This window comes from Batrachochytrium dendrobatidis, assembly GCF_000203795.2.
Source record: "Batrachochytrium dendrobatidis JAM81 unplaced genomic scaffold BATDEscaffold_6, whole genome shotgun sequence".
Lineage (NCBI taxonomy): Eukaryota > Fungi > Chytridiomycota > Chytridiomycetes > Rhizophydiales > Batrachochytrium > Batrachochytrium dendrobatidis.
Window position 1 is genome coordinate 382,463 of NW_006281104.1, and position 23,234 is coordinate 405,696.

At 40.6% G+C, this 23,234-nt stretch overlaps 8 protein-coding genes across 8 annotated transcripts; 4 read left to right on the plus strand and 4 right to left on the minus strand.

The window, feature by feature from the left end:
- Positions 1-168: 168 nt before the first annotated feature.
- BATDEDRAFT_24888 (uncharacterized protein) lies at positions 169-4,587 on the plus strand (the record flags this gene model as incomplete). The annotated part of the gene is made up of 9 exons (XM_006678892.1): positions 169-198; positions 321-515; positions 598-1,037; positions 1,132-2,480; positions 2,580-2,800; positions 2,866-3,006; positions 3,079-3,975; positions 4,080-4,313; positions 4,387-4,587. 9 exons carry the CDS (start codon positions 169-171, stop codon positions 4,585-4,587), a joined length of 3,708 nt encoding a protein of 1,235 aa, XP_006678955.1.
- A 777-nt stretch (positions 4,588-5,364) lies between these two features.
- On the minus strand, positions 5,365-6,718 carry BATDEDRAFT_24889 (uncharacterized protein; the record flags this gene model as incomplete). The annotated part of the gene is made up of 2 exons (XM_006678893.1): positions 5,365-6,092; positions 6,175-6,718. The coding sequence occupies 2 exons, from the start codon at positions 6,716-6,718 to the stop codon at positions 5,365-5,367; spliced, it is 1,272 nt and encodes a 423-aa protein (XP_006678956.1).
- A 457-nt stretch (positions 6,719-7,175) lies between these two features.
- BATDEDRAFT_11615 (phosphopantothenate--cysteine ligase CAB2) lies at positions 7,176-8,331 on the plus strand (the record flags this gene model as incomplete). Its single annotated transcript, XM_006678816.1, has 4 exons — positions 7,176-7,298; positions 7,376-7,654; positions 7,736-7,897; positions 7,960-8,331. 4 exons carry the CDS (start codon positions 7,176-7,178, stop codon positions 8,329-8,331), a joined length of 936 nt encoding a protein of 311 aa, XP_006678879.1.
- Positions 8,332-8,441: 110 nt separating this feature from the next.
- Positions 8,442-8,982, minus strand: BATDEDRAFT_88818 (60S ribosomal protein L44; the record flags this gene model as incomplete). The annotated part of the gene is made up of 4 exons (XM_006679203.1): positions 8,442-8,462; positions 8,532-8,716; positions 8,842-8,953; positions 8,974-8,982. The coding sequence occupies 4 exons, from the start codon at positions 8,980-8,982 to the stop codon at positions 8,442-8,444; spliced, it is 327 nt and encodes a 108-aa protein (XP_006679266.1).
- A 538-nt stretch (positions 8,983-9,520) lies between these two features.
- Positions 9,521-10,859, minus strand: BATDEDRAFT_30017 (uncharacterized protein; the record flags this gene model as incomplete). Its single annotated transcript, XM_006679008.1, has 5 exons — positions 9,521-9,784; positions 9,916-9,999; positions 10,073-10,293; positions 10,401-10,611; positions 10,683-10,859. The coding sequence occupies 5 exons, from the start codon at positions 10,857-10,859 to the stop codon at positions 9,521-9,523; spliced, it is 957 nt and encodes a 318-aa protein (XP_006679071.1).
- A 189-nt stretch (positions 10,860-11,048) lies between these two features.
- BATDEDRAFT_16591 (uncharacterized protein) lies at positions 11,049-13,225 on the minus strand. Its single transcript, XM_006678836.1, has 3 exons — positions 13,177-13,225; positions 11,946-12,054; positions 11,049-11,730 (listed from the first exon to the last, which is right to left on the minus strand). The coding sequence occupies exons 1-3, from the start codon at positions 13,185-13,187 to the stop codon at positions 11,104-11,106; spliced, it is 747 nt and encodes a 248-aa protein (XP_006678899.1). The 5' UTR covers positions 13,188-13,225; the 3' UTR covers positions 11,049-11,103.
- Positions 13,226-14,086: 861 nt separating this feature from the next.
- BATDEDRAFT_11763 (uncharacterized protein) lies at positions 14,087-15,500 on the plus strand (the record flags this gene model as incomplete). The annotated part of the gene is made up of 5 exons (XM_006678833.1): positions 14,087-14,406; positions 14,627-14,761; positions 14,817-14,864; positions 14,973-15,136; positions 15,274-15,500. 5 exons carry the CDS (start codon positions 14,087-14,089, stop codon positions 15,498-15,500), a joined length of 894 nt encoding a protein of 297 aa, XP_006678896.1.
- Positions 15,501-15,918: 418 nt separating this feature from the next.
- On the plus strand, positions 15,919-22,676 carry BATDEDRAFT_35072 (uncharacterized protein; the record flags this gene model as incomplete). The annotated part of the gene is made up of 7 exons (XM_006679035.1): positions 15,919-16,222; positions 17,053-17,405; positions 17,521-17,925; positions 17,995-18,380; positions 18,484-20,252; positions 20,359-21,693; positions 21,840-22,676. The coding sequence occupies 7 exons, from the start codon at positions 15,919-15,921 to the stop codon at positions 22,538-22,540; spliced, it is 5,253 nt and encodes a 1,750-aa protein (XP_006679098.1). The 3' UTR covers positions 22,541-22,676.
- Between the last annotated feature and the right edge of the window lie 558 nt (positions 22,677-23,234).

Below are 23,234 nucleotides of genomic sequence, written 5' to 3' on the forward strand. Positions count from 1 at the left end.
AATGCTGCGTTTATTGAACAAGAAACCAATTTGTAGTAGAAAAGCCAAACATTGAACAGAGCAAAATAGAAAGTCGCAGTAAAACAGAGCTTCATTCTACGTACGGCTGCAAATCGAATTCAAGCGAGGATTCTAGCTGTTCATTCAACATTCAGACATCATCATCGTATGTCATCAAAGATTCCTTATACCATCGAGGTACGTTCATTGAGAATGATCTGTTGTTGGGCTTTGATTCAGCTTGATTGAAGGCTACATTGGTTGGAATGCAAACGTCTGTTGGTTACTGATCAACCTCATACATCAACACTTATAATCAGCTATCGAATGCAGCTGCTCTTGAATATGAAGTCAAGCAAATGGCAGCTTTGTTTGAACAGCGAGAGTCTGAAGAGAACTGGACAAAGTTTGAAGAAGCGCTGCTCAAGCTAACTGCCATCACTAGAGGATCCCACCAACTGTCTGGCTTTACAGCCATCATCAAGACTAGACTCAAAACTGCTCTAATCAATTGTGTATGTGGGCTCTTGTTTGTATATGAACTGGATTGTTGCATCGATCTAGAACTGATTCCTTGTTATGTGCTACGACGCATAGTTGTCCACTGAGCGCACTCGTCTGGCTCGCACTGCAATGCTGCTGGTCGAAGCGTTGGGATCCTTTTTAAAGGAAAGATTTGATGCTCTTTCGGACCCTCTGATGTCTGCTGTTCTCAAGCTCACGGCAAGAGCCAACAGAGTTTATGTATCAACCGCATCATCAACTCTCAAGTCATGCATCGAGTCGTCTGGTGCTGTCACTTTTATCCCCACTTTGGCAGATGCACTCAAGAATGCAAGTAAAACGATGCGTATTGCTGCAATGGAGTGTATATGTGCCGTGATTCGAGTCAATTCCGTCGATGCGTTATCCAACTATATTGTTGTTCTTGAGAATGTTCTTCGTGAGAGTGTTGTCGACTCTACAAACGAAGTTCGTAGTCTATCTCGAGATATGTTCGATACATACAGAAATAGGTTTCCTGATCGTGTCGACAGGTAATCCAAACTTGAATTGTATGAACAAGACCATTTCCATGTCGGTCTCATTTGTCTGCTTATATTTATTTTTATCCGTTTCACATTAATCTAGATTTGTTGACGATCTACCCGAAATTGCAAGAAAGTATATAAAAATTGAAAAGTCAAAATCTGGCAAACTGTCTTCAAAACCTCGTCCAATTTCTAAAGGTTACAGTCATGATAATGGATTAGGTGTAGATGATGCTTCCTTGAATACACCTTCACTTGCTAAAAATGCATCTACGCTAGAATTGGATAGATTGGCATTAGTCGGTGAATCTACTACTACCTCGGCACAGTCTACGGTTTCTGCTCCTGTTGCTTTTGGTGGACCACGTCGAGTACTTGGAGAACCTGCCCGTGTAATTTCCTCTGGATCCGACCAGTCTCACGCAGATCAGCCAAGATCAACGCAGGGTCGAATGACATTTTTAACTGAACATCTCGGTGGTGCGCAACGAGTTGTTCGTCCAGAAAAACCAGTTGCTAACGTTACTTCAGTTAGTTCAGATTTCACTGGCTTGGCAAAATTCAAACCAATGCGAATTCCTCCAACCTCCACTAATACCCACAGTTCATCTCGACCAACATCCTTTCACTCTGAAGGCTCTCGACCTGCATCACAGGCTAGCACACATAGTGTTTCATCCAAGCTCTCATCCGAGTCGCTTGCGAATGCATCCGATTTTTCACAACCACGGCGTGCTGCAACAGTTTCGCGCATCAACCAATCCAACATGATGTACCAGGGCTCATCTGCAGCCAATCATCGGAAAGCTGGTTCAATGGTCTCTTTAGTCACACCATCACAAAATTTGACTGGAAAAATCAAACGCAACCACTCAACTGCCTCGGTAGGATCTACACGAAGCTTGGACAAATCGCGCCATTCTCAACATAGTATCAATTTAGCAAAGCTCAAGACTGATATGCGAAATTCAGACTGGTCCACTCGTCTCAACTCGCTACAATTTATTGCAAATCATTTCACTACACTCAAGGAAAAAGGCGAGGCGTTGACGGATTTGCAGACAAGGACTGAATTAAAGATTCTGGATTTGGTACTACAGGGAATTACTGATGCGCATTTTAGAGTTGTGCATACTGCGTTGCAGGCAACGCAACTTTTTGTCGAATCTATTGTTCTTCCTCGTGCAGTCATAGAGCAAGTCCTCGTCAAAGTATCCAGCATCTATTACAATCCCAACTTGAAAAACAAGCACGGTGTAGGTGAAATCTCTGCCAATATTCTTTCACTGTGCAGGGATAAGTATGCGGGAGATGTTCTTTGTGAAGCAATCATACAGGATCTCAATAACCCAGAGTACGCTATACACTTGAAGATGCGTGTCGGATGTATTGGGTTTCTTTCTGATTTAAATTCGACTCATTGGAAAGCATTTTTAAGCAAACCTGCAAGTGAGTTTTAAACCCATTTTTATTTACAATCAATCACTTGCTATGATGGTTAAATGTGGATCACTACTCATTAATGATTGTTTTATACTGATGGACTAGGTTGCAAACTGATGATGAATCGACTCATCACACTAACTACTGAAACGGATCCATTTTTTCAGCGCTGTTTGAAGTTTGTCATTCAAACCATCAGTGAACTTGGTGGCGAATCATTTTGGACAGCAATCAAGTCTCTTAGATCCATAGACAAAAAGGCAATTGATGCATTGTTTGGGGGTGATATTGAGCATGATAAGAGCATTTTAGCAAGCGTTGTCAAGGTAAACGTGTAATCATGCATTCCATCACAAACTATTTTATTAACTGATATTGATTTTTGTGTCAGCCGACAAAGATTGGCCAGTCGGGCTCTCCCGCCAACTTGCCCCATAAAACAACACCCCGCTCATACTCGAGTGTGTCGCCCAAAGTTTCTGCAAAAAACCTCGCATCATACTTGTCACCATCCCGATCTCAGTATTTCAAGGTTTGTATTTTGATTGTTTTTGATGTATAAATTTTCCTACTGTTTATTCACATTGGTTTAATGTTTGTATAGAATTCGGATGAACTTGTAAGCGGTAATAAGGATGATGACTCGCTAACCACGGTGCATAGCGATACTTTATCACGCAGTTCTTCAAGACCAGTGTCTATGATGAGCTACTCTGACGATCAATTTGCCGATGAGGGCAGTACGGGTAGTCTGGAGAAACATGGATGGCTTCATGCAGACAATATTGACTCTGTGACAGGGTTAAATGGATTGTATATATCGCCGCGTTTGGATGATATTGACAGACAAGCTACGCCCACTCCTCGCTATGATATGGGTAGTTTACGCATTCAGACCAACGATGATGCTACGCCACATCGTCATATTAGACATTCTACGGCGTCTTCTGCTAGTTCTATTGAACGTCACACTCTTTTGAACCCCGATGCATTCGATCACGCAAGCTATGATATGACAAGCAGCACTCGCTTGGCTACGCATATTCACACATACTATGATCCACATTTACAGCAGCCTACTCCTGAAGCAGAGGATGTGATGGTCACCAATGGGTTTGAATTTGCTGCCGAGTTTGATGAACCAACAACTGATATTGAGTTTGACCTTGTGCAACCTGATATACTTGAAGAAGTGCTATTCTCGGACGATTCTTTGCAGAGCGATTTTAGATTTATCACATTTGACTCTAATGTATCGTCAAAATCACTAGAGGGACTTGTTCGAGTTTCTCGCAAACGCCGTAGATCGTTATGGGGATCGTGTGCTGGACAATTTGTGCAAGTGATTCTTGACGCATTAGCGAACGAGTCACGACTAGCTTCTAGTATTAGAAACGCACTGATCATGTTACGGGAATTAATATCAAATCAAACCGAGTTTATACTTGAGCATGCAACAGAGATTTTAAGCTCTGTTTTGCGCTACGAACCAAATAGCCATGTAAGAACAGTTTGAGTTTACAAAGTATGCATTGATTACCTTTTTATTGCATGGTTACTAATCTCGATATAAATTCTATTGACTGGCTAACTTGTATAAATCAGTATTCCAAAAGTGAAAAAATGGACATCTTACTTGAAGTAGATAGTGTGCTGGCTACATTTGAGAATCGGATTCAAGAAAAGCAGCTGCTTCAAAGTAGCATTGCTCTTTTGAAAATGGATATTGACAAGCGATTTTGCTTTGAACTCCTAACAAGGCATCTAGCTGCTATGGACAATGACAGTCTATGGAACGACATGGAACAAGACGATATAATATTCTACCAGCTTGCATCAGTTAGTATTTATTTTGTAAAATAAGGTGATGGTTTTAAACAGCGTATTGAATTTATTTTGTAATGATCTACAGGGCTTAAATTCAAAGAAATCTGCCACGCGAAAAGCTGCCTATGACTGTGCCTTGACAATTCAAACTCAACGAGGAGAGAAATGGTGTGAACAACTTTATAGCGCCATTCGCAAATCGGCAGGTATTCCTCGTGAAATCGTTGTTCGAAGTATGATGGGGCGTATGCGTATCTCTGCTGATGTCTGCGAACCAATCGCATAATATAACTGTTTAGTACTATATTCATGAAATAATGTGTTGAATGTTATTACACTATTGTAAAAATATGAGATGAGTATTTGAATAAACTTTTTCATTTAAACACATGCACGTAAATGGAACACTATCTTGCAGTGCTGTTTTGAGATACATACTGCTTGATGATTTGTTGCACTTTCTCATTACAAATCGACTGTTTTTTCAATCAACGCAACGTCTACTATATGATACGCACAATCAAACTGTAGTTTTGAATGTTTTTTCTGCGTTTTACCATAATCGTGTATTGCATGATTGCCAAGTTTCGAACCAAATATTGAGCTCGGTTGTTTTGATGTCATCACTCTATACACACTCATATCTGTTGTATTCTGAAATCAGATACATTCACAGTCTAGTTCAAGAAAACAATGATGGCACATTTCAGTAATGCAATTGTTGTTTGCATGCTGATCACCATCAACAATACCAATGCATTGTGTTGACAAGCTCAAAAAGTACAATGTTGCCTAATGATTTAGCGAGACTCGTTATTTGTAAGATTGGCTGCTACCATGCACTTTAGCATTCTTATTTAGTGCTACATTTTGTGGATACAGTTGTAAAGGTTTAACCTATTGGGAGTTAACATAAGAATGCCAAGTGTACTTTTATACTAATATGCATTGAGTAACTATTAAACAAAATAAGGAAAAGCGTGTTCATTTCGGCATAGTTGGAAATGGTGAATGGTGAATGAGATTGAACTGTCAGATCATCACATCATTGCCTAGACAGCATTTAAACCATGAACGAACCGGGGAAACCCTGACCACCCATTTGCACCGAGTTGGTCCAAGGTGCGTTGAATCCTGTCATACCTCCGAATCCAATCTGACGTTGACCCAACACATCTGCATTGAAAAGCATGGACGAGTCGGCAACACGGGGGAGAATGGTTCCAGAAGCGGAGAGATGTTCAACAACCGAAGCGGGACCAACACCATTAGCATACAGTTTTTCGACCTGGGGAATCAAGTTCAACATAATCTGAACAGATGGATCAATCTGACCGAATGCATTGGGAGTCATCAATTCTCTGACGGCTTTCATTTTGCGCTCAGCTTTTTGACGGCCAACCCAAACTGAGTTACCAAGATTGGAACCAGCAAGCAGTTGCTGAGCAGAACGAGCAAGTCCAAGATCGATCGCATCATCGGTTTTGTTTTTTCGTTCTTCATCAACACGACGAGTGTGGGGAATACCACGAACAAGGTTGGAAAGAATCTCGTTGGTTCGACGATTGAAGCGAATGTTGTTTGCAACATTTCCAATCAACATGTTGGCGGATTTGTCAATGCAACGATCATTGCAAAGTATCATGGCAATATGCTGAGGGGTAGCTGGCACAACACCTTGAGCAAGATGGCTGATGATCATATCAGTAGCACGAGGCTGAGAACACGCATCGGCAACATCCGACACAAGCTCGAGGTTGTTAAAGTCGCGAGTACGATCAATAATAAGATCTGACAAGCATGGTAAAGTGTTGGCATATACTCGATGACTACACAGATGCAAATTTAAAAAAATGTAGTTTGATCAACTTACCTTTGGTGATTTCCTGGATGGGAGTGACGTTGGGAACATTCAAGCCAGTATGGTGGACATTCATACCAGCATGGGGATAAGACTGATGGATCTGGCTGAGCTGATTGAGCTGGTTGAATGGAAGTTGACCAAACTGAGGAATTTGAGGGATTTGACCAAACTGAGGGATCTGGTTCATCTGGTTCAATGGAAGTTGACTGAACTGGTTGAATCGAGGGATCTGCATGTGATGGCTCAATGGATCAACTGGACAGAAAGAGTTTAAAGCATTGACCGTGTTGGGCGTGTTGAATGGAGAAACATTGGAATAAACATTGGGATGAACACCACTCAATCCAACATTGGAATAAACACTAGGATGAACACCACTCAATCCAGATGGAACTCCAAACTGTTGGAGTTGCTGAATCAATGCGGGGTTGGAAAATGGCACGACTTCAAATGGATTCTGTTTGTAGTTGCCTGATGGCGACATGCAAGATTGCATCAATGGGTTGCAAGTTGCAAATTGATACGAAGATGGCAGTTGGTTGATTGAAGTCATTGTATTAAAGCAGTCAAGAGCGTGTAGTAGTAGTAAGTTGTAGATTGCAATGGGTGAATATCAATGTTGGTGCAGGAATTGAATGGTTTTATAGGTCGAGTACTGTGTGAAATGGTTCACACGATCATTAAAAGTAAGCAAGACATGACAATGTAAATGCATGTGTTGGTTGTTTATTATCCAGATTAGCAACGATGGATTGAAATTAGAATGTTGAATGACAATTCATACATTTATGCTTATAACAGATTGAATATGCAACACATGAAATTCAACAGTTGTATAATTAACCAAAATTACACTTTCAATGAATCTGTCAGTTGACATCCAGATTTGATTAGATTTGAAGTCTGCATGACGACTGGTGACAATGAAAGTCGAGTAGATTGACAAATTCAACGCACAGCGTGAAAACAACTTGAGCTGAACACTTGATCAATCCAAATCAGAGGCTAGTATGGATCATGCAGAGTATTTTGCAACAACACCTGCACCCTGCAACTTGCAAGACGTAGCTCAGCGCACAAGAGATTTTGTAGCTTACAATAGCAGTTTGAATCGAAGAGTGGTGTTGGTATCTGTAAGTGTTCAACTGGTTTAGCAGGATGGATTGTTTTATTGACTGTCATTCTATCATGTTATGAATACTGTCTTTAGTCGGGAGGAACCACAGTTCCACTAGAGAACCAGACAGTAAGGTTTCTGGACAACTTTAGTGCTGGCACTCGAGGCGCAACATCAGCTGAATACTTTATTCAAGCCGGTTATGCCGTCCTTTTTCTACATCGACAGTTTAGTCTAGAGCCATATACTCGCCATTACACTCATGCCAAAAACTGCTTTTTAGATTTCCTCACTGCTGACCCGGATGGGCATCTGAGAGTGGTTGATCAGCACCAGTCAGAGATTGCATCCGCTCTAGTCAAGTATCAGGATGTAAGTGTATGCACAAGTATATCGAGTCTTATTCTCACTTGATCAGTCATGATCTTCAGACTAACTTGGCTGTATGAGCAGGCAAACAAAAACTGCAAGTTGCTCAAGATTGGGTTTGTGACCGTGCACGATTACCTCTTTTACTTGCGTCAGATTACTATGGAAATGTCCACTTTGGGATGTTATGGAATGTATTATCTGGCTGCAGCTGTGAGCGATTATTACATCCCTCATAGCAAAATGGTAATGAATCGGTGCTTTCTGGATCTGGGCTTTACATTTAATTTAAACTTTTATATTTGTAGATTGAGCACAAAATTCAATCGGCTGATGGTGCCTTGAGTTTGCAATTAGAGCAAGTACCAAAGGTGATCAAGCCACTTGTGCATGAATGGGCCGAGCATGGATTCATTGTGTCGTTCAAGCTCGAAACAGATGAATCTTTTCTGATACCCAAATCTCGTAAAGCGCTTGAGCGCTATGGTCACCAGCTCGTTATCGCCAACATGCTTCATACTCGCAAGCATGTTGTGCATTTGATCCATTCAAATGCAAACGAGGATATTAGACTGACTGAGCAAGAAATCAAAGACAATGTCGAGATTGAATCTCACATTATTTCTCATTTGATGAAGCTACATGACAAGTGGATTGTTGAATCCATAAACATCAAATAGGCATGTTCCAGAGTATTGACCAAAACATTGAAATGAAGCATCCTATCCATCACATTAAGCCTACAACTACAAGTTCTTGTAAAGAGTGTTGGTTTTCATTTGCAGAGCATTTAGAAAGAAAGAGCAGCACCCTGTATATAAAAATAAAACATGTCAGTAACCCAACTAGTCCAAAGTATCACTTTAAAACCAAAACCAACCTTGGTCTTCTTGTCACCACCGAGCTCAAAGTGTTTGCAACGCTTCAGGGAAACCTGCTGCTTGTGCTTGCAGACACTGCACTCAAGACGGAGAACAACTTTCTTGGTAGTCTTGGCCTTCTTGTGGAAGACGGGCTTAGTCTGACCACCATAACCGCTCTGCTTGGCATCGTAACGACGCTTACCTATATGAAATGAAAAATAAATGGTTATTGACAAGCAGCTCACTATTGGATGCATCAATCATAAATGCAGCTAGATCTAAACCCAGCATCACATCCAAATACTGGCCAAACAGAGATCAACACACCTTGAGCAAAGAGCGAGGCTTTTCCAGTCTTGTACTGAGTAACCTTATGGGGGGTGTGCTTCCTGCACTTCTGGCCCTTGCAGAATGTGTTGCGAGTCTTGGGGATGTTGACCTATTTAGAATCCAAGATACAATTACCATAACAAAGGGTTGATCAGTATTACTTGGATTATTGTTTAAATCACTCAACAAGTCCAGAGCACTCTATAATCCATTCCGCCCATGCATCTTTCTATAGCATGACAGATTGAGCAGACAATATGTAGATATGCACATCAGCATGCACAACATGATCAAAATGCTCTTGAACAATAATGACTAGATCAATCCAGAGCCTCATTAAACTGTAGTCTGAGGGTATTTCAGTGTGTTGATGTGCTGAACCACTTGAAAACATGTCCAAACGATTCAGCCATCACTAAGAATGCAAGTGAATGACTTGATCAAATACTTGGATGCATGCATAAAGGAGTATGAATAGATGCATGCATTGAACGTATGGGTTTCATGGATGCATGCACTGGATGGATGGGTTGGATGAGCACTCTATACACACCATTGCAAATCGATTCGTGTAACAACCAAACTTGCAGCTTCACTCGCAACAAAACTCCACCAAAATATTGTTATCCTGAGGACACGACGCGTTGTTAATCGCTCACTAAACCATTAATATTTATTATGGCTTATAGGGAAACTCTGTACGCCAGTGATGAGCTACTTCTTCTCTGGTACACACCCACACGTCCTTGTGACTTGCCACGTACTCGAGAAACTGCGCAAGTGCAGCTGCGCGACCAGGTTTACCGACCAAACGGCAATGGAGTCCAACCGACATGAATTTGGGTCGTGGATCGTGTGGATCTTTACCTTCTTGGTACAGCACATCAAATGCATTTTTAAGGTATGTAAAGTATCCATCAGGAGAAGTAAATCCGGGTGGCTAAGTATTTACACAGATTGTATATTTAATCATCAATGTTGAATCCTTGTCAAGCAATTCACACTGCAGTCCAAATGATCCGAGTCAAAACAGTCTAATAAGCATAGATGATCAAGTCTTGATAAACTTACCACACAGTATTTCATGTCATTTTGATCCAAGGTGTACGGGATCACTAAATGGCCTTGTTCATCGAGTCCTTTTACCCAATAAGGCTACGTTCATTCTCATGGTTAGTCGAATCAACAAGACATACAACCAGCGCGAATCTACATTTAAAATGCATACCAAATCATCATTGTAAGCGTCCGAGTCATACAAGAGAGGAAGATTCAATTTCTGATACTCTTCTAGAACTAATCGGCGTGAATTGATCCCAATACGGCCAGTATACCATCCAACCGGTGCACGTCCAGTTACTGAAGCATTTCGAATTGCCAGGATTGCTGATCGAATATGCTCTCTCTCAGTAGCCTCGTCTACTCCATGATAGTCAATCCAACGATAGTCTATTTAAAATAGCGTATTGACATTCATGCAGGTTATATTCAAAGCAGTTTATCTGGACATTACATTCAAAAGCATATTGCCTCGATATGATGCAATACAAGCTTACTGTGCGATGCAATTTCATGACCAGATTGCTCCATGGTACGAATCACCACTGGGTTAAGCTCAACTGCCCGACCCACTGCATAGCAAGTGAATTTAAAATGATGCTTGTTGAACATTCTCAAGATACGCCATACTCCACATCTGGAACCATACTCGTATTGGGTTTCCATGTTCATGTCACGAACACCTTGTTTAGGAGCACTGCCAGGAGTCTAGTTTAAAACAGTTGGAAAGTATGAGTGAACATACATGAACAGTGCAATAGAGCCAGTGTGTACAGTACCTCGTTCAGAAATACTTCAGATGTAGCATCTCCGTTCATAACAGTGTGTTCACCTCCTTCTTCATAATTGACAACAAAGTTGATGGCCAAAGCTGCACCATTAGGCCAGTGTGGATGTGGAGGTTCAGCACCATATCCTGTGTGATCTCTTTCGTTCAACTGCTTAATATCAACCATTGCCTTCAAAAAGATCAACTTTTCAAGCTGCTTTATGCTTTGAACTCGACCACGTGGGTGGAATGTTGGCTGGATAACTGCCATTCCTGAAGTTCATGTAAACCCCAAAGACTAATATCCGAGTATATAAAAACAGCACGCATCTATGCGGCCCATTTCGCTTCATTATTATAAATCAAATAGAAAAATCACATTGCCAAATAAAAATATATTCAGTCATGCAAAATGCACAAGCAAAACTTGCTTAATTCATCCTCTGGATAAGAGCATTGATTCTGTCTTCACGGTTGCCAGATTCACCACCTTCCATAAAGTGAGGAACCTTCTTTCCAGTGAATCCACCAGTGGGGTTAGAAAGCTTAAAGGCCCACAGGAAGGCATTGGCCTGCTTAAAGTTGGGTCCAACAGTAAAGATCTCGTGAATAAGATCTTCAACGCAAATTATGCCGTACTTTTCAAGAGCCTTCTCAATCACTTGATTGTCGGTGATAGGAATGCGCTGTTTGTCAATCTTGGCGAATCCACGCTTGTAGATCAGCTCACGCACAGATTTGAGGTTAGGATATCCCCAGGCAATATAGGGACCAACCCACTGAAGCATCTGGAGAGTGGCCTTGGTAAGACGAACAAAGGTACCAGAATTGATACGGGTAAGACGCAACAGTTGGAGAATCTTGCGGGGCTTGGGAGCAATCTTGTTGATACCCTTGATACGGATAACAAAAGCAAGTTTGGCCTCGGCAGGAACATAGAAACTGTTGTTGGCCTTGGCCTGACGGTGAAGGAAAATCTCGTCACGCTCCTTTGAGCGGTATTCCTTGATATAGGTCTCGGCACGCTTGAAGATGATGGAGCGCTTGGTCTTGTTGAGCTATAAATCAGAATCAACAGAAAAGACGGTAAGAGTCTAGATATTCATCAATTCTGACAGCAAAAGTAGATTTGTTGAGGTCAGTCCCGAAAGATGGTTGACGAGAGCGACATTGACCTGTTTGGGTCTGGCTACTCGGGTTAAAGTCATCATACCTACAACAAATCTACAGTCCAATGCTTACTCGACAAAATAAAGTTTAAACAAGCACGTACCTTCTTGGCCTCAATAGCCTTTGTAGCACGTTCGGCAACAAGCTTCTCAAAAGTCTTTCTCTTTTTGAGAACAGACTCGGGGGTCACTTGCTTGACAGCGTTTTTGGTACTGGAAAGCCAAACACAAGAGTCAGAACATGACAATGTACAGAAACATTGCAATGAATACAATGCAGTCTACCAAGATAGTGGTGACTAGAAAAATAGACAAATCTTGGATGGATTGGCCATTGGTGCGCCAAACAAAAGGCAGCAATCCACACATGAGTGGAATTAGCCAACTGCAAGGTGCATCGCTATTTACCACTCTGCAGCACACTGATTTGAAATGTCACCATAACCATATTACAGCCGTATTCACGTAAAATAAAACACAACTGGGAAAATACTCAATCTCATACAAATATTGAGTGATTGACAGAGAAACAAAAACAAAATTGATTTTGTGCTTGGAACAAGAATTAAGAATGTCAACTGGTAGAACACAAAAAATGGAAATGGCTGCAGAACAAGTGTTGCGTTTTACGTGAATATGGCTGTAAAATCAAGTTACAGATGTAATGACAAATCTCAACCGTAATGCACAAAGCAATGGAGCCAAAGTAGCTAATTTAATCACAGTGAAGCACAAGCCTCACAGTGACAATTCTTTTGATGCAACTATTCAGTCTGTTGTATGTTTGACCCTATTGCATGCATGTAAGCATAGCAAAAGACAGACTATGAGTAGTAAACAGGTGCATCAAAAACAAAGAACAAGTCCGTATAATAACTCTACTACGTCCCATTTATTTTGTTGAAAATAAATGAAACGAGCACAAACAAAATGCTTGAAATCAAGTTTAGGACTTGTCTGAAAAATAAATTTAAGAGGAAAGTTCAAGACTAATCAATCAAGATAGTCAACACTTGACCTCCAAATCCCCACTGTGATAGCCATGTCTCAATCCAAGGATCAATAGGCCTCACAGCAGGATATATACATTTGAGGAATCACAATCATGGATTCCATAGTCCAAGCGGCAGGTCGACCAAGCAAGCTAAAATCCCATCATCAGATTAAAAAATTCCATCAAAAATACATGTTGGCCAAAGAAATCCAGCAGGTTCACTGAATCAAGGATAGTTGATGTCTGTTGAACCAAGCCAGATTAAAGGATCAATCAATTCAAGCCAAAGTGTGCTTTTGATCTCGGGCATTCTTGGAATCGTATTAAAAACAAAGACTTACGCAGGAGCCATTTAGTAATCTGTGAAGTAAAAAATGGGGCAAGTGCCTGTTAGTGAAAGTGTGGAAAGAAAACGTTCATCAGACTCGATTATAAAACAAACAGTTTAATCACGTGTATAACTAAATCACGTTGTATATAGCAATTGGCTAAAATACAAAATTCTCCGCGGACAATTTACAGTACCATATGAATTCCAATAGTCACGTGAAATGAAACACATTCATAATAAACAGCTTCAAGTGATTTGGCGCCAGTTTACTGAACAAGATGGTTCTATAAACTTATTGGTTGATTGGCCTTTTGCCTGACGATCGCATAAAAACATTCATTCCTGATACGTGCAATCTTTTTGTTGAATTAAAACGCAAACGTATCTAAACCTTCAGAATACAAGAGTTTGTCAGTTTGATTGAGATCACAATATCTGGATTGTAATGTATCAATCTGGTGATTGTACAGTGTATGGTTATACAAAAAGATGGCAGTTTTGGTTTAAACCTATGGTTTAAATTATACAATGAATGTTGAGTTTATTGAATTGAGAATGTCCAGCAGGAAAACACAACATTCAATCATTTCTATTCCAATACAATTTCTGCTGGCCTTTACGTGAATATGGTGAAAAACTGCATAAACACGTTTTTGGTTGCGCGTTTACTTGGTAGCGACCAAATACCAATCATGGTGCAATCAATGGAATACTTTACAAGCTCAACTTGCTCAAACACATTACTATTCCATCTCGACTGTTTCAATCATTATTCCTGTATCAATACCATTGTAGTAACGGCTTGGTTGAGTGACTATTCAACCTAATCTACAAACACGTGATGCTAACCGTTTGCGATTCAATACTCAATCACGATGCTGATCCAACTTTAGCATATGAATTCATCAAACACCAAGGACATGCTTTCCTGGTCATTCAACACTGTGCTAGGGGACATTGGACTGCAGCGTTTAGAAACTCATGGATGGCATGTCCTGTCTACTACTGTGGTGACACAAATTGTATTCATGTTGGGATGTTATTTTTCAGCTCCCATCTCTCACTATGCCAAACTCTCTCCATCCAAAAAGGCTTCATGGGGAATGCATATAGTATCCATGATCTTTTCATTGCTGATCTGCACTATTGCGGTTCCAGTCTTTTTTACTCCGGAACTTGCTGCCGATAAACTGTTTGGGTACTCCTTCTATGCCGGTGTCGTTTATTCTATTGCATGCGGGTAAGTTTATATTGAGCATGTGCTTGCCAAGATTTGACCGATTGCTCCTTAATGGCTATAGTTGGCTTGATATGTAAAGACTAGTCTACCATTGGGAAGATATCAACACACTGCTGGGTTGAATGCTATTTTAAACCTTTGACAATCGCTTGATGTGCAATGTATGTGAGCTGGAGATGGCAAAAAAGTCGATTATCTGATTCAACCATTTCATTCATAGGTACTTTTTATGGGATATTGCAGTTTCGATCTTTTATATTCAAGAAACAGGGCTAGGATTTGTAATACATGCTGTTGCGTGCTTCTCAGTCTTTATGCTCTCTTTTGCAAGTATTTTGCCACAATGCTATACAAAGTGATACTATCAAATGCATCTGGATTTTTGACTAACCGATTATTGGATTATAGAGGCCATTTTTGTATTACTATGGAAGTGTGTTTTTAATGTTTGAAGCCAGGTATGCCTTGCTTGGACAATCTTGGCACAATTAACTCGTGCAAATCACTGTTTTTGGAACGTTGATGCTAATTTAAGCAATTTGGTCTTTTGTGTGAAATGCAAACAGTACCATTTTTCTTAATGTCCATTGGTTTTGTGACAAAACTGGACTGACCGGCAGTCTATTTCAGTGGGTGAATGGCATTATTTTGCTTGGCTCATTTTTCTCGGTTCGCATAGTTTTTGGAATATATCAATCCGTTTTATTTTTTGGTATGTATGGAACTTTTGGTTTAATATATTTCGAATGCAACTACATTTTGATACTCTGGATTGATTAGACACAATCTCAGACTGTTTTGCACTTGTAGCCATAAACCCGACTGCTTACTTTTACAAATCTATTTGCCAACTTTATATGAATCTAGTCACATGCATTCAAAGATGGGATGAGGTACCAACGCACCTGTTTGTTGTGTATGCTATAGCCAACATCCTGCTTTGCTCTCTCAATGTATTTTGGTTTACACGCATGATCAAATCTGTGGTTAGTAGATTCAAGGGAGGATCCAATGCTCAGGAAGATGATGGATATGGTAAATTGAACAAGAAAGCCAAGACAAATACTGCTGGAGCAACCAAAAAACATGACTGATTGTGTTTAAAGATGCAAGTTGAGATGGCTCGTTTGCCACTTATCTGAGCTGGATATGCCACTTTTCAATGAATAAAGTATGCAGATGGTCTGCATCTTATAAGAATCCATTTCATTTTAACCTAGTGTATCCAGATTGGCAGGTTTTAACATGCCGAGTGGTTTGGATGAGAAATAAGCTATACAAACGAGCGAGGGGTCTGAATGCATGGCAATACCACAAGTATTGTTTGCAAGGCAAACACACCTACATGTGAAAGCCAGATGCATAGTTGACGCAAGTCGTATGTGACATTCTATGTATGATCGAATGCTTGGATGGTATGCTGAATGCGGTACATTTATCCATATGGCTGTCATTTCAAGCATTTACGGGCATTAAGCCTGCCTCAAGTTTCCCTTTATTAGCACTCCAAGAATGGATCAGAATGCTGCCAGGGATAGTGCTGTAGCACACACTGCTGAAATGATTGGCTCTCCAGCACCAACTCAAGAGCAAATACTGGAGTCTGGCTCTGTCCAGCCCAGCGCATCTACTCCAGATCCACTGTTTATCCAGCCTCCTGCCTACAAAGAGCCGTTAAACTCACTACGCAACCAACTTTCTAATGAGCATATCAAGGCTAATGCCAGAGCTGCCATCTATACTGCCTTGGTTGCTGAATCCTCAGCAAACCCCTTGGTCACAGATTCTAGCCAGCCTTCGTATCTTCCTCCTCAAGGTTGAGTATTTTCGTTTGTTAAATTCTATATAGACGGATGAGGTGAACAATCCATTTTGATTGTGCATTGAATTGGATATTTAAACTGTCATTTACAGTAGTCTTTACTTCAACTGCTCATGGATTCATCATTGCTTTGTAAATATTCATTAATCCTACCCAAAACCATGGCAGATGACTATGGTTTAGTGAAAGCTTGAAAAGGTTGTGTTAGGTCAGGACATGGCTACATGAAGAATGAGCTTGCATTGGCCTGATCCTTTGGCAGCTTGTTTTTGACAAGGTTGGCCATGTCAATCAGTGCCAAATTGCAATACATGGATTCATGTGGAGTTTGAATTTCACACTGTTCCGATCTAGCGTCACGCTGTGCATTGATGCCAGTAACATGATTCTCTCAACATGACCAAACTGGATCATTCAACTCAATTGGCGTACCATTTCCAACATCATATCTCTCAAGATGCTCTTACACTCCTATTTACGTCTGCTTGGCTTCAACACCACAACTTGTTACAAAACTGCATTATAGTTGCATGCTTCTGTTGAGATTCCCAACTTTTATTGCAGCCTGATTTCCATTTTTTCCCTTGAAAGCCCATTCCAAGTTCCTGAACACGATTTTGTGAGGCTTATTGTGATTTATTTTCAATTGATAGAGCCTATCAACTCAAAACCCGCAAATTTGAACCATCCAAATACGCCATTTGTATTACATATACCACTAGTGAAATTTACCGTCAAATTTATAAGCTTGCAATACTCTGATATTCGTCATTTTCTTCAACCTGATTACTGACTTTTATTTATTTTTAATACACCTAATCCAGTACCATCGGATATCAAAAACAATGATGTCCAGCTTACTGGTAACTTGTTTGGGCCAGATGGTGGCCTTCCACCTGCTATTGTCAAAACGCTCACCAATGTTTCCAAAACGGTTCAGACTCAAGTAGATACTGTTCGAGACCTGATTGACCCTTTTATTCCGTTCGAGAATATTCTTGCATCGAGTATTGTTTTGGGCACAGTGGCTGTTACATGGTTTCTCACGTATTTTCGATGGGGATATGGATGGTATGTTGTTGGCGGCCTAATGCTTGCAGATATGTATAGACGCAATCAGTCTCGTCTAAAGGTCAAAATTGCAAAGGAACTATACAAACAATCGGCCATTCTCAAGGTATGTGATTATTGCGACCCTTTCAAGTTGCTATTCTATTCTAGTTTCAAAATGCTTAGATCTTGCTGATAATCTTTTTTTTGTTGTTATGCAAATTATAATGCTCAACCAATAGCTTAATGATGATACAGAACATGTCGAGTGGCTCAATCTTTTTTTGTCTAAATTCTGGACTATTTATGAGCCTGAATTGTCACAGCAGATTAAAGAAACAGTAGATGGTGTTTTGGAGTCGTCCAAACCCGCATTTTTGGATGATCTCCGTCTTGTCAAATTCACACTTGGATCCAATGCTCCTCGAATTGAATCCATTCGCACATACCCTGGAGCAGAGGCTGATGTTTTGATGATGGATTGGGATCTCTCGTTTACGCCGTTTGATGTTGACGATTTGAGCAAGAAAGACAAGGCTAATTCTGGCATCTACAATTTTCATATGGAACTTGTTGCTCGTATTGGTGCTGGCCCTGCTTCAATTCCACTTTCAATATTGCTCAAAGAAGTTGCATTTTCTGGAGAGGTATATGATTGATTGGCTTTTAGGTCGCTTTGTTGAAAACCCCTAACACATTTGTTGAATATTCTATAGATGCGAATCCAGCTTAAATTCATCACTGCCTATCCACATATTGGAATGGTTGAATTTGGATTTTTAAATGTTCCTCGTTTGGATTTTATTCTGCGACCTCTCAAAGGCATGGATCTGAAAGATATTCCTGGTCTATCTACATTTTTAGAAGACACCATCAATGGACAGTTGCGTGCAGCCATTGTCAACCCAAATAAGATTTCTATTGATTTGGCAGCAATGATGAATGCTGGCGATAGTGCCGATCGTCCCATTGGTGTCTTGCGTGTAACTATTTTTGACGCCAAGCAGCTGAAAAATGTAGACATTACTGGCATTAGTGATCCATGCGCAGTGATTATTATTGGCGGAAAAGAGGTTGCTCGCACCAATATCATTGACAACAAGTACGTTTTAATTGTAAAATTGATACAATGGTTTCAATCGTTGCTTTCTGCTGGCACTGACTTGAAACTTTTTCGTGCTTTTCTATTTGATTTGAATACTCAGCCTCGATCCTGTATGGAATGAGACTTTTAATATTATTGTGTACAAATCCACATTTGGTCAGCTGGCGAGTCGCTCTGACGAATTCAAAATTGATATCATGCACGTTAATGCCTTGCAGCGCAAACTTATTGGGTCTACACCAACACTACGACTTCAACGATGGTCTCGCTTGCTTGACCCTGTTTCTGTAGAAGAGCTTCCTGATGATATTCCTCCAGAGCTTAAAAGAGACCAAATGCGTCCAATGACCCGCAGCGAGCATGAATCACTTATTTCTAATTGGGGAACACCGCTGTCTGAGCCAAGCGACATCATCAAGCAACTATCTCGTCCTGGTCAAAACGAAAAGCGCACTGGTCAACTCCGACTTGATTTGTCTTACTTTCCTATTCCTGAAGTTGCGCCAGAAGTACCGCTAGACTCTCGTGCTGGTGTTTTATCCATATCTGTACATCAAGCCAAAGAACTTGCTGCTTCAAAATCTGCTTTCCCTGAATGCTCCATTGAAATGGACAATGTCGTGATTGGTCGAACTTCGATCAAAAAACATACCAATACCCCCACTTGGAATTTTTCCTGTAATACCTACTGCAAAAACATTGACACTGCCAAAATCAGATTTGTTGTGACAGAGAGAGGATCCAGTCTGGGTGATTGTAATGTGGAAGCAAACACACTCATAAAACCTGAAAAGGACGACTGGTTCAAACTGTATCACACTACTGGTGGCAAGCTTCGTATCACTGCCAAGTTTATTCCTGTGGACATGCTACATATTACCACGGATACTTCTAAAATAAAGCGCAAAGAACCCTGTGGTTTACTTCGTATCAATGTTCGCAAAGCCGAGGCTCTAGCCAATACTGAAGTGCTAAGAAAGTCGGATCCTTACATTAAAGTCAATGCCGGAGGAAAGCCATTTGGTGCTACGCATGTCAGACAAAACACGCTTGATCCAGAATGGAATGAGATTTTTTATTGTATTGTTTCTACTCCAAAAGATCCTATTTTGTTTGAGGCGTTTGATTGGAACGAGCTTCGAGGCGATAAGAGGCTAGGAAAGATTGAACTTCGATTGGACATGCTTTTGCCTGATAATCCGGAACTTGGTGGGAATAAGCCGGATGAAAAGTTGGCAGAAATGATCGAATCCCTTACTTCTGACGGATTCTCTGCTACTCCAACTTCTTCATCAAAAGCATCAATTCGTACTCCACTTTATCTTTCTAAATCTGATGAATTGCCGAGTAATGGTAAGGATGAGCCCGAGGAGGATGAAGAAGAAGCTAAAGCTGCCGCTGCCGCTGCTGCTACTGCTGCTGGTACAAAGTCCAAATTCACTCCCGCAGCACTTTTCAAAAAAGATATGTTTAAAATGCCAGTGCTTCCTACAAGCACTCCTAAAATTCGTCAACGAGGACACTTATACTTTGACGTTGACTACTTTCCCGTAATTAAAGATCGCGTTATTCGTCCCCGTTCTGAGAACCCCGCTTTATCCACAGCGAGTGCAGCTCGATCGAGATCTGCAAGTGAGACGGCTAAAAAAGACAATGTTGACGCTACAAACCCTACAGCGGCTACTGGTATCACTACTATCCAAGATGATATCAAGCTGGTTGAAAAGGTAGCTGAGACAATCAAGGACGATGCCAAAGATATTGTCAAGTCTGTATCAAGCACAGATCTTAAAGTTGATGCTAATCCTCCCACAAAATCTGAAATTGAACCCATGAGTTCTTTGGCTAAGCGGATTGTTGATCAAAATCGTATGTATAAGCACTATTTATATGAACGACTATTTTGCTTGTTATTTTCTCGTATATTTTGATTATCCTAATCTCATTTAAACCGTCTAAACATTATGATTGGCAGGCTCTGGCATTTTGCGAATCCGAATCACTGGTGCTAAACTGTCTCGACCTGCTCGTGCTTATATTGAGATTCATGTGGATGGAACTGCAATCTTTCGTACACGTACATCTGAAGAAACCATGAATCCCATGTGGCTCGAGGCCGCTGACAAATTTATCATTGACATGGATACTGATGCATTCTTGATATTAATGCGCCACCAAATCGGCGAAGAGCGTAGTTCAAACGACTTTATCTTGGCTCAATGGCAAGGTGATCCTGTTACTGAACTAATTGGCACATCACACGAGGAGTTGAAAATGCGTCAGTACACTACATCTGGTAGATCAAATGATCATCTGCCATATATAGCAAGACTTAAGGCTGAGTTTTGGTATGCTCCTGTCAACATTGATATGGACATTAGCTCTAAATTCAACTCTGGTATGCTGAATATTGACATCATCGAGGCCAAGGGACTTTCTTCAGCTGACCGGAATGGTTTGAGCGATCCTTATTGTGTTTTTAATATCAATGGCACTAGAATTCACAAAACAAAGGTTCAGAAACATACTCTTGACCCAGTGTTTAACGAACAGGTGTCCGTTGCTGTCAAGTCGCGATTACGGTCGACTTTGGAAATACAAATGATGGACTGGGATGCTGTTGGTGCACATACCTACCTTGGACGAGTTTTGATTCATTTGGCAGATCTTCCTGCATCAGAAGTTGTTAATCAGGTGTACCCACTTGAAGATGGCAAAGGCTCAGTTACTTTACGTTTCTTCTTTGTACCTCAGACTGTGGATGAAAAAGGGTCTAATTTGGATCCTGAATCAAGATTGGAGGCTGGATCACAATCTGGCGTCGGCAAGTTTTACAAGGGCTTGACTACTTCGTTTGCCAACACTGCAGCCAATACATTCATGTCTGGCTTTGGAAAGAAACCACAGACAGGTGGCGGTGCTGCTTCCAAATCCACAGATTTGCGGTATGGACTCGAAGGTGGTCGACGACGTGAACTTTCTGGACCTATTGAATCTACACCTGTTGGTGCTACTGGTAGCGAACCATCATCTCGCCAAATTCCTGCAGGTCCGCCGAGTAGGCGTCCTATGGGAGTATCTTCAAATACTACATCTGTAAAGAATGCTTTGGAAACAACAGGAGTTTTGGATACTGCTGCTAATGTGACTGATTTGGCGCATGCCACTGTAGCATCTGTGTCTGCTCAGTCTTCTGAATTTCTGCTAGCATCAGCCCAAGCAATTGAAAATCATCCCGCAGTAAAAAATGCCTCGTCAATTGCTACTGGATCTGCAGAATCACTTTCTCATCTTGCTAATAGTTCAACATGTGAGTTGGATTGAAATAGTGTTTAAAGTGCCGTACTATATTGTTATCAATACCTTTTGCTGTGAATATTTAAACTTGACAGTTTGCTCAAAGTCGCCTTTATTTTTACTAACAACTTGATTTGATTAATCGGATTGGACATGTAGCGGAAAAGTTTCCAGAAATCTATGTGCGTAGCCCATCTCCCGTCAACCAAACACTTTCCTCGGTAGACAATTTTACCGCTCAAGTTATGATTGAGATTTTACAGGGTCGAGGTCTTACTGCTGTTGATACCAATGGCACATCTGACCCGTATGTCAGAGTCATGCAGTACAAGAACAGCAGCGCGGAATTTAAGACACTTCTTAAAACTGCTGTAATCAAAAAGACGACATCACCAGTATGGACTAATGAATCTGTGGTGGTGCACTGTCCACCGCCAACAATTCGGATAGTCATCAAGGACCACAACACCTTCAAAGGTAGTGTGGATATGGGTCAGATTGGATTGGACTTGTTTGGATTATTCAAGAATACCAATACTTTTGATGAGTATTTCCCTGTGGATGGTGGTGATGGTGAACTTCGTATTCGTGGAACACTCATATCGAACGGAGTTGATGCAAGTGATACTGCCTCGATGGTTGAAAAGAAACGATCGTTTTTTGGATTCAAAAAAAACTCTGAGCTGAACAATTCCAATGGAGGTTCACCTATCGAGATAGATGCAAAACGTTCGACTCATGGAAGCCTTTTTTCAGGATTCAGGCGATCATCGGGTGCGAGTATAGTATCTGTTTCTTCTGTTCAACAAAAGTCTAGTATGTCGTCCATTCAGGATAGCGTGGCACAGTCTGAGCACTGAATCAACTCATTTGCACCTTTTTGTCATTGGGAAATTTTGTTTTTACAGCCGCATTCACGTAAAATGCAACTTTTGTATTTATCTTGCAATCAGAGCCTCTATTTTGCTCGGCAATAAACAATGGTTAAACACTCGCTGTTATTGGACATTAATTACTTTTATTAAAACTCTGTTGTATTATAATATCAGATACGTTCTAGTTCAAGAGAACATCTTATGGATGCGACTATACATGCAGGTTACCCAATACTCACTTTAAATGAAAGGAAAGTTGGAGGTTGAAAAGATGTCAAGTATGTGGAATGTAATGTAAAGATTTACTCTGTATTTTGTACAAGAATGAGCACGAAAGCCAGTAAACTAAAAGAATTTAAAAAATAATGCTATCCAGTAAGATTGACACCAAGCATGAGATTGTTTATCATGTATTTTGACTTTTGTGCTTCATTCTACATGAATACGGCGGTAAATGAGCTTTCAATGAATTGCAAGTCGAAAAGAACTCATGTCGACACACTTGAGCCAATTTGATGTTTTGTTTGTAATTTATTGACACGTACTTTTGGCAAGTGATTTCAAGACATCATAGTAAATGACAGTCTTGTTCAAACTAAATATAAAAAGCCTGTCAATATCTAGTTGACAGGCTTTTGACAGTTTTTTGGCAGAGTTGCTTGATTTGAAAATTCTAAAT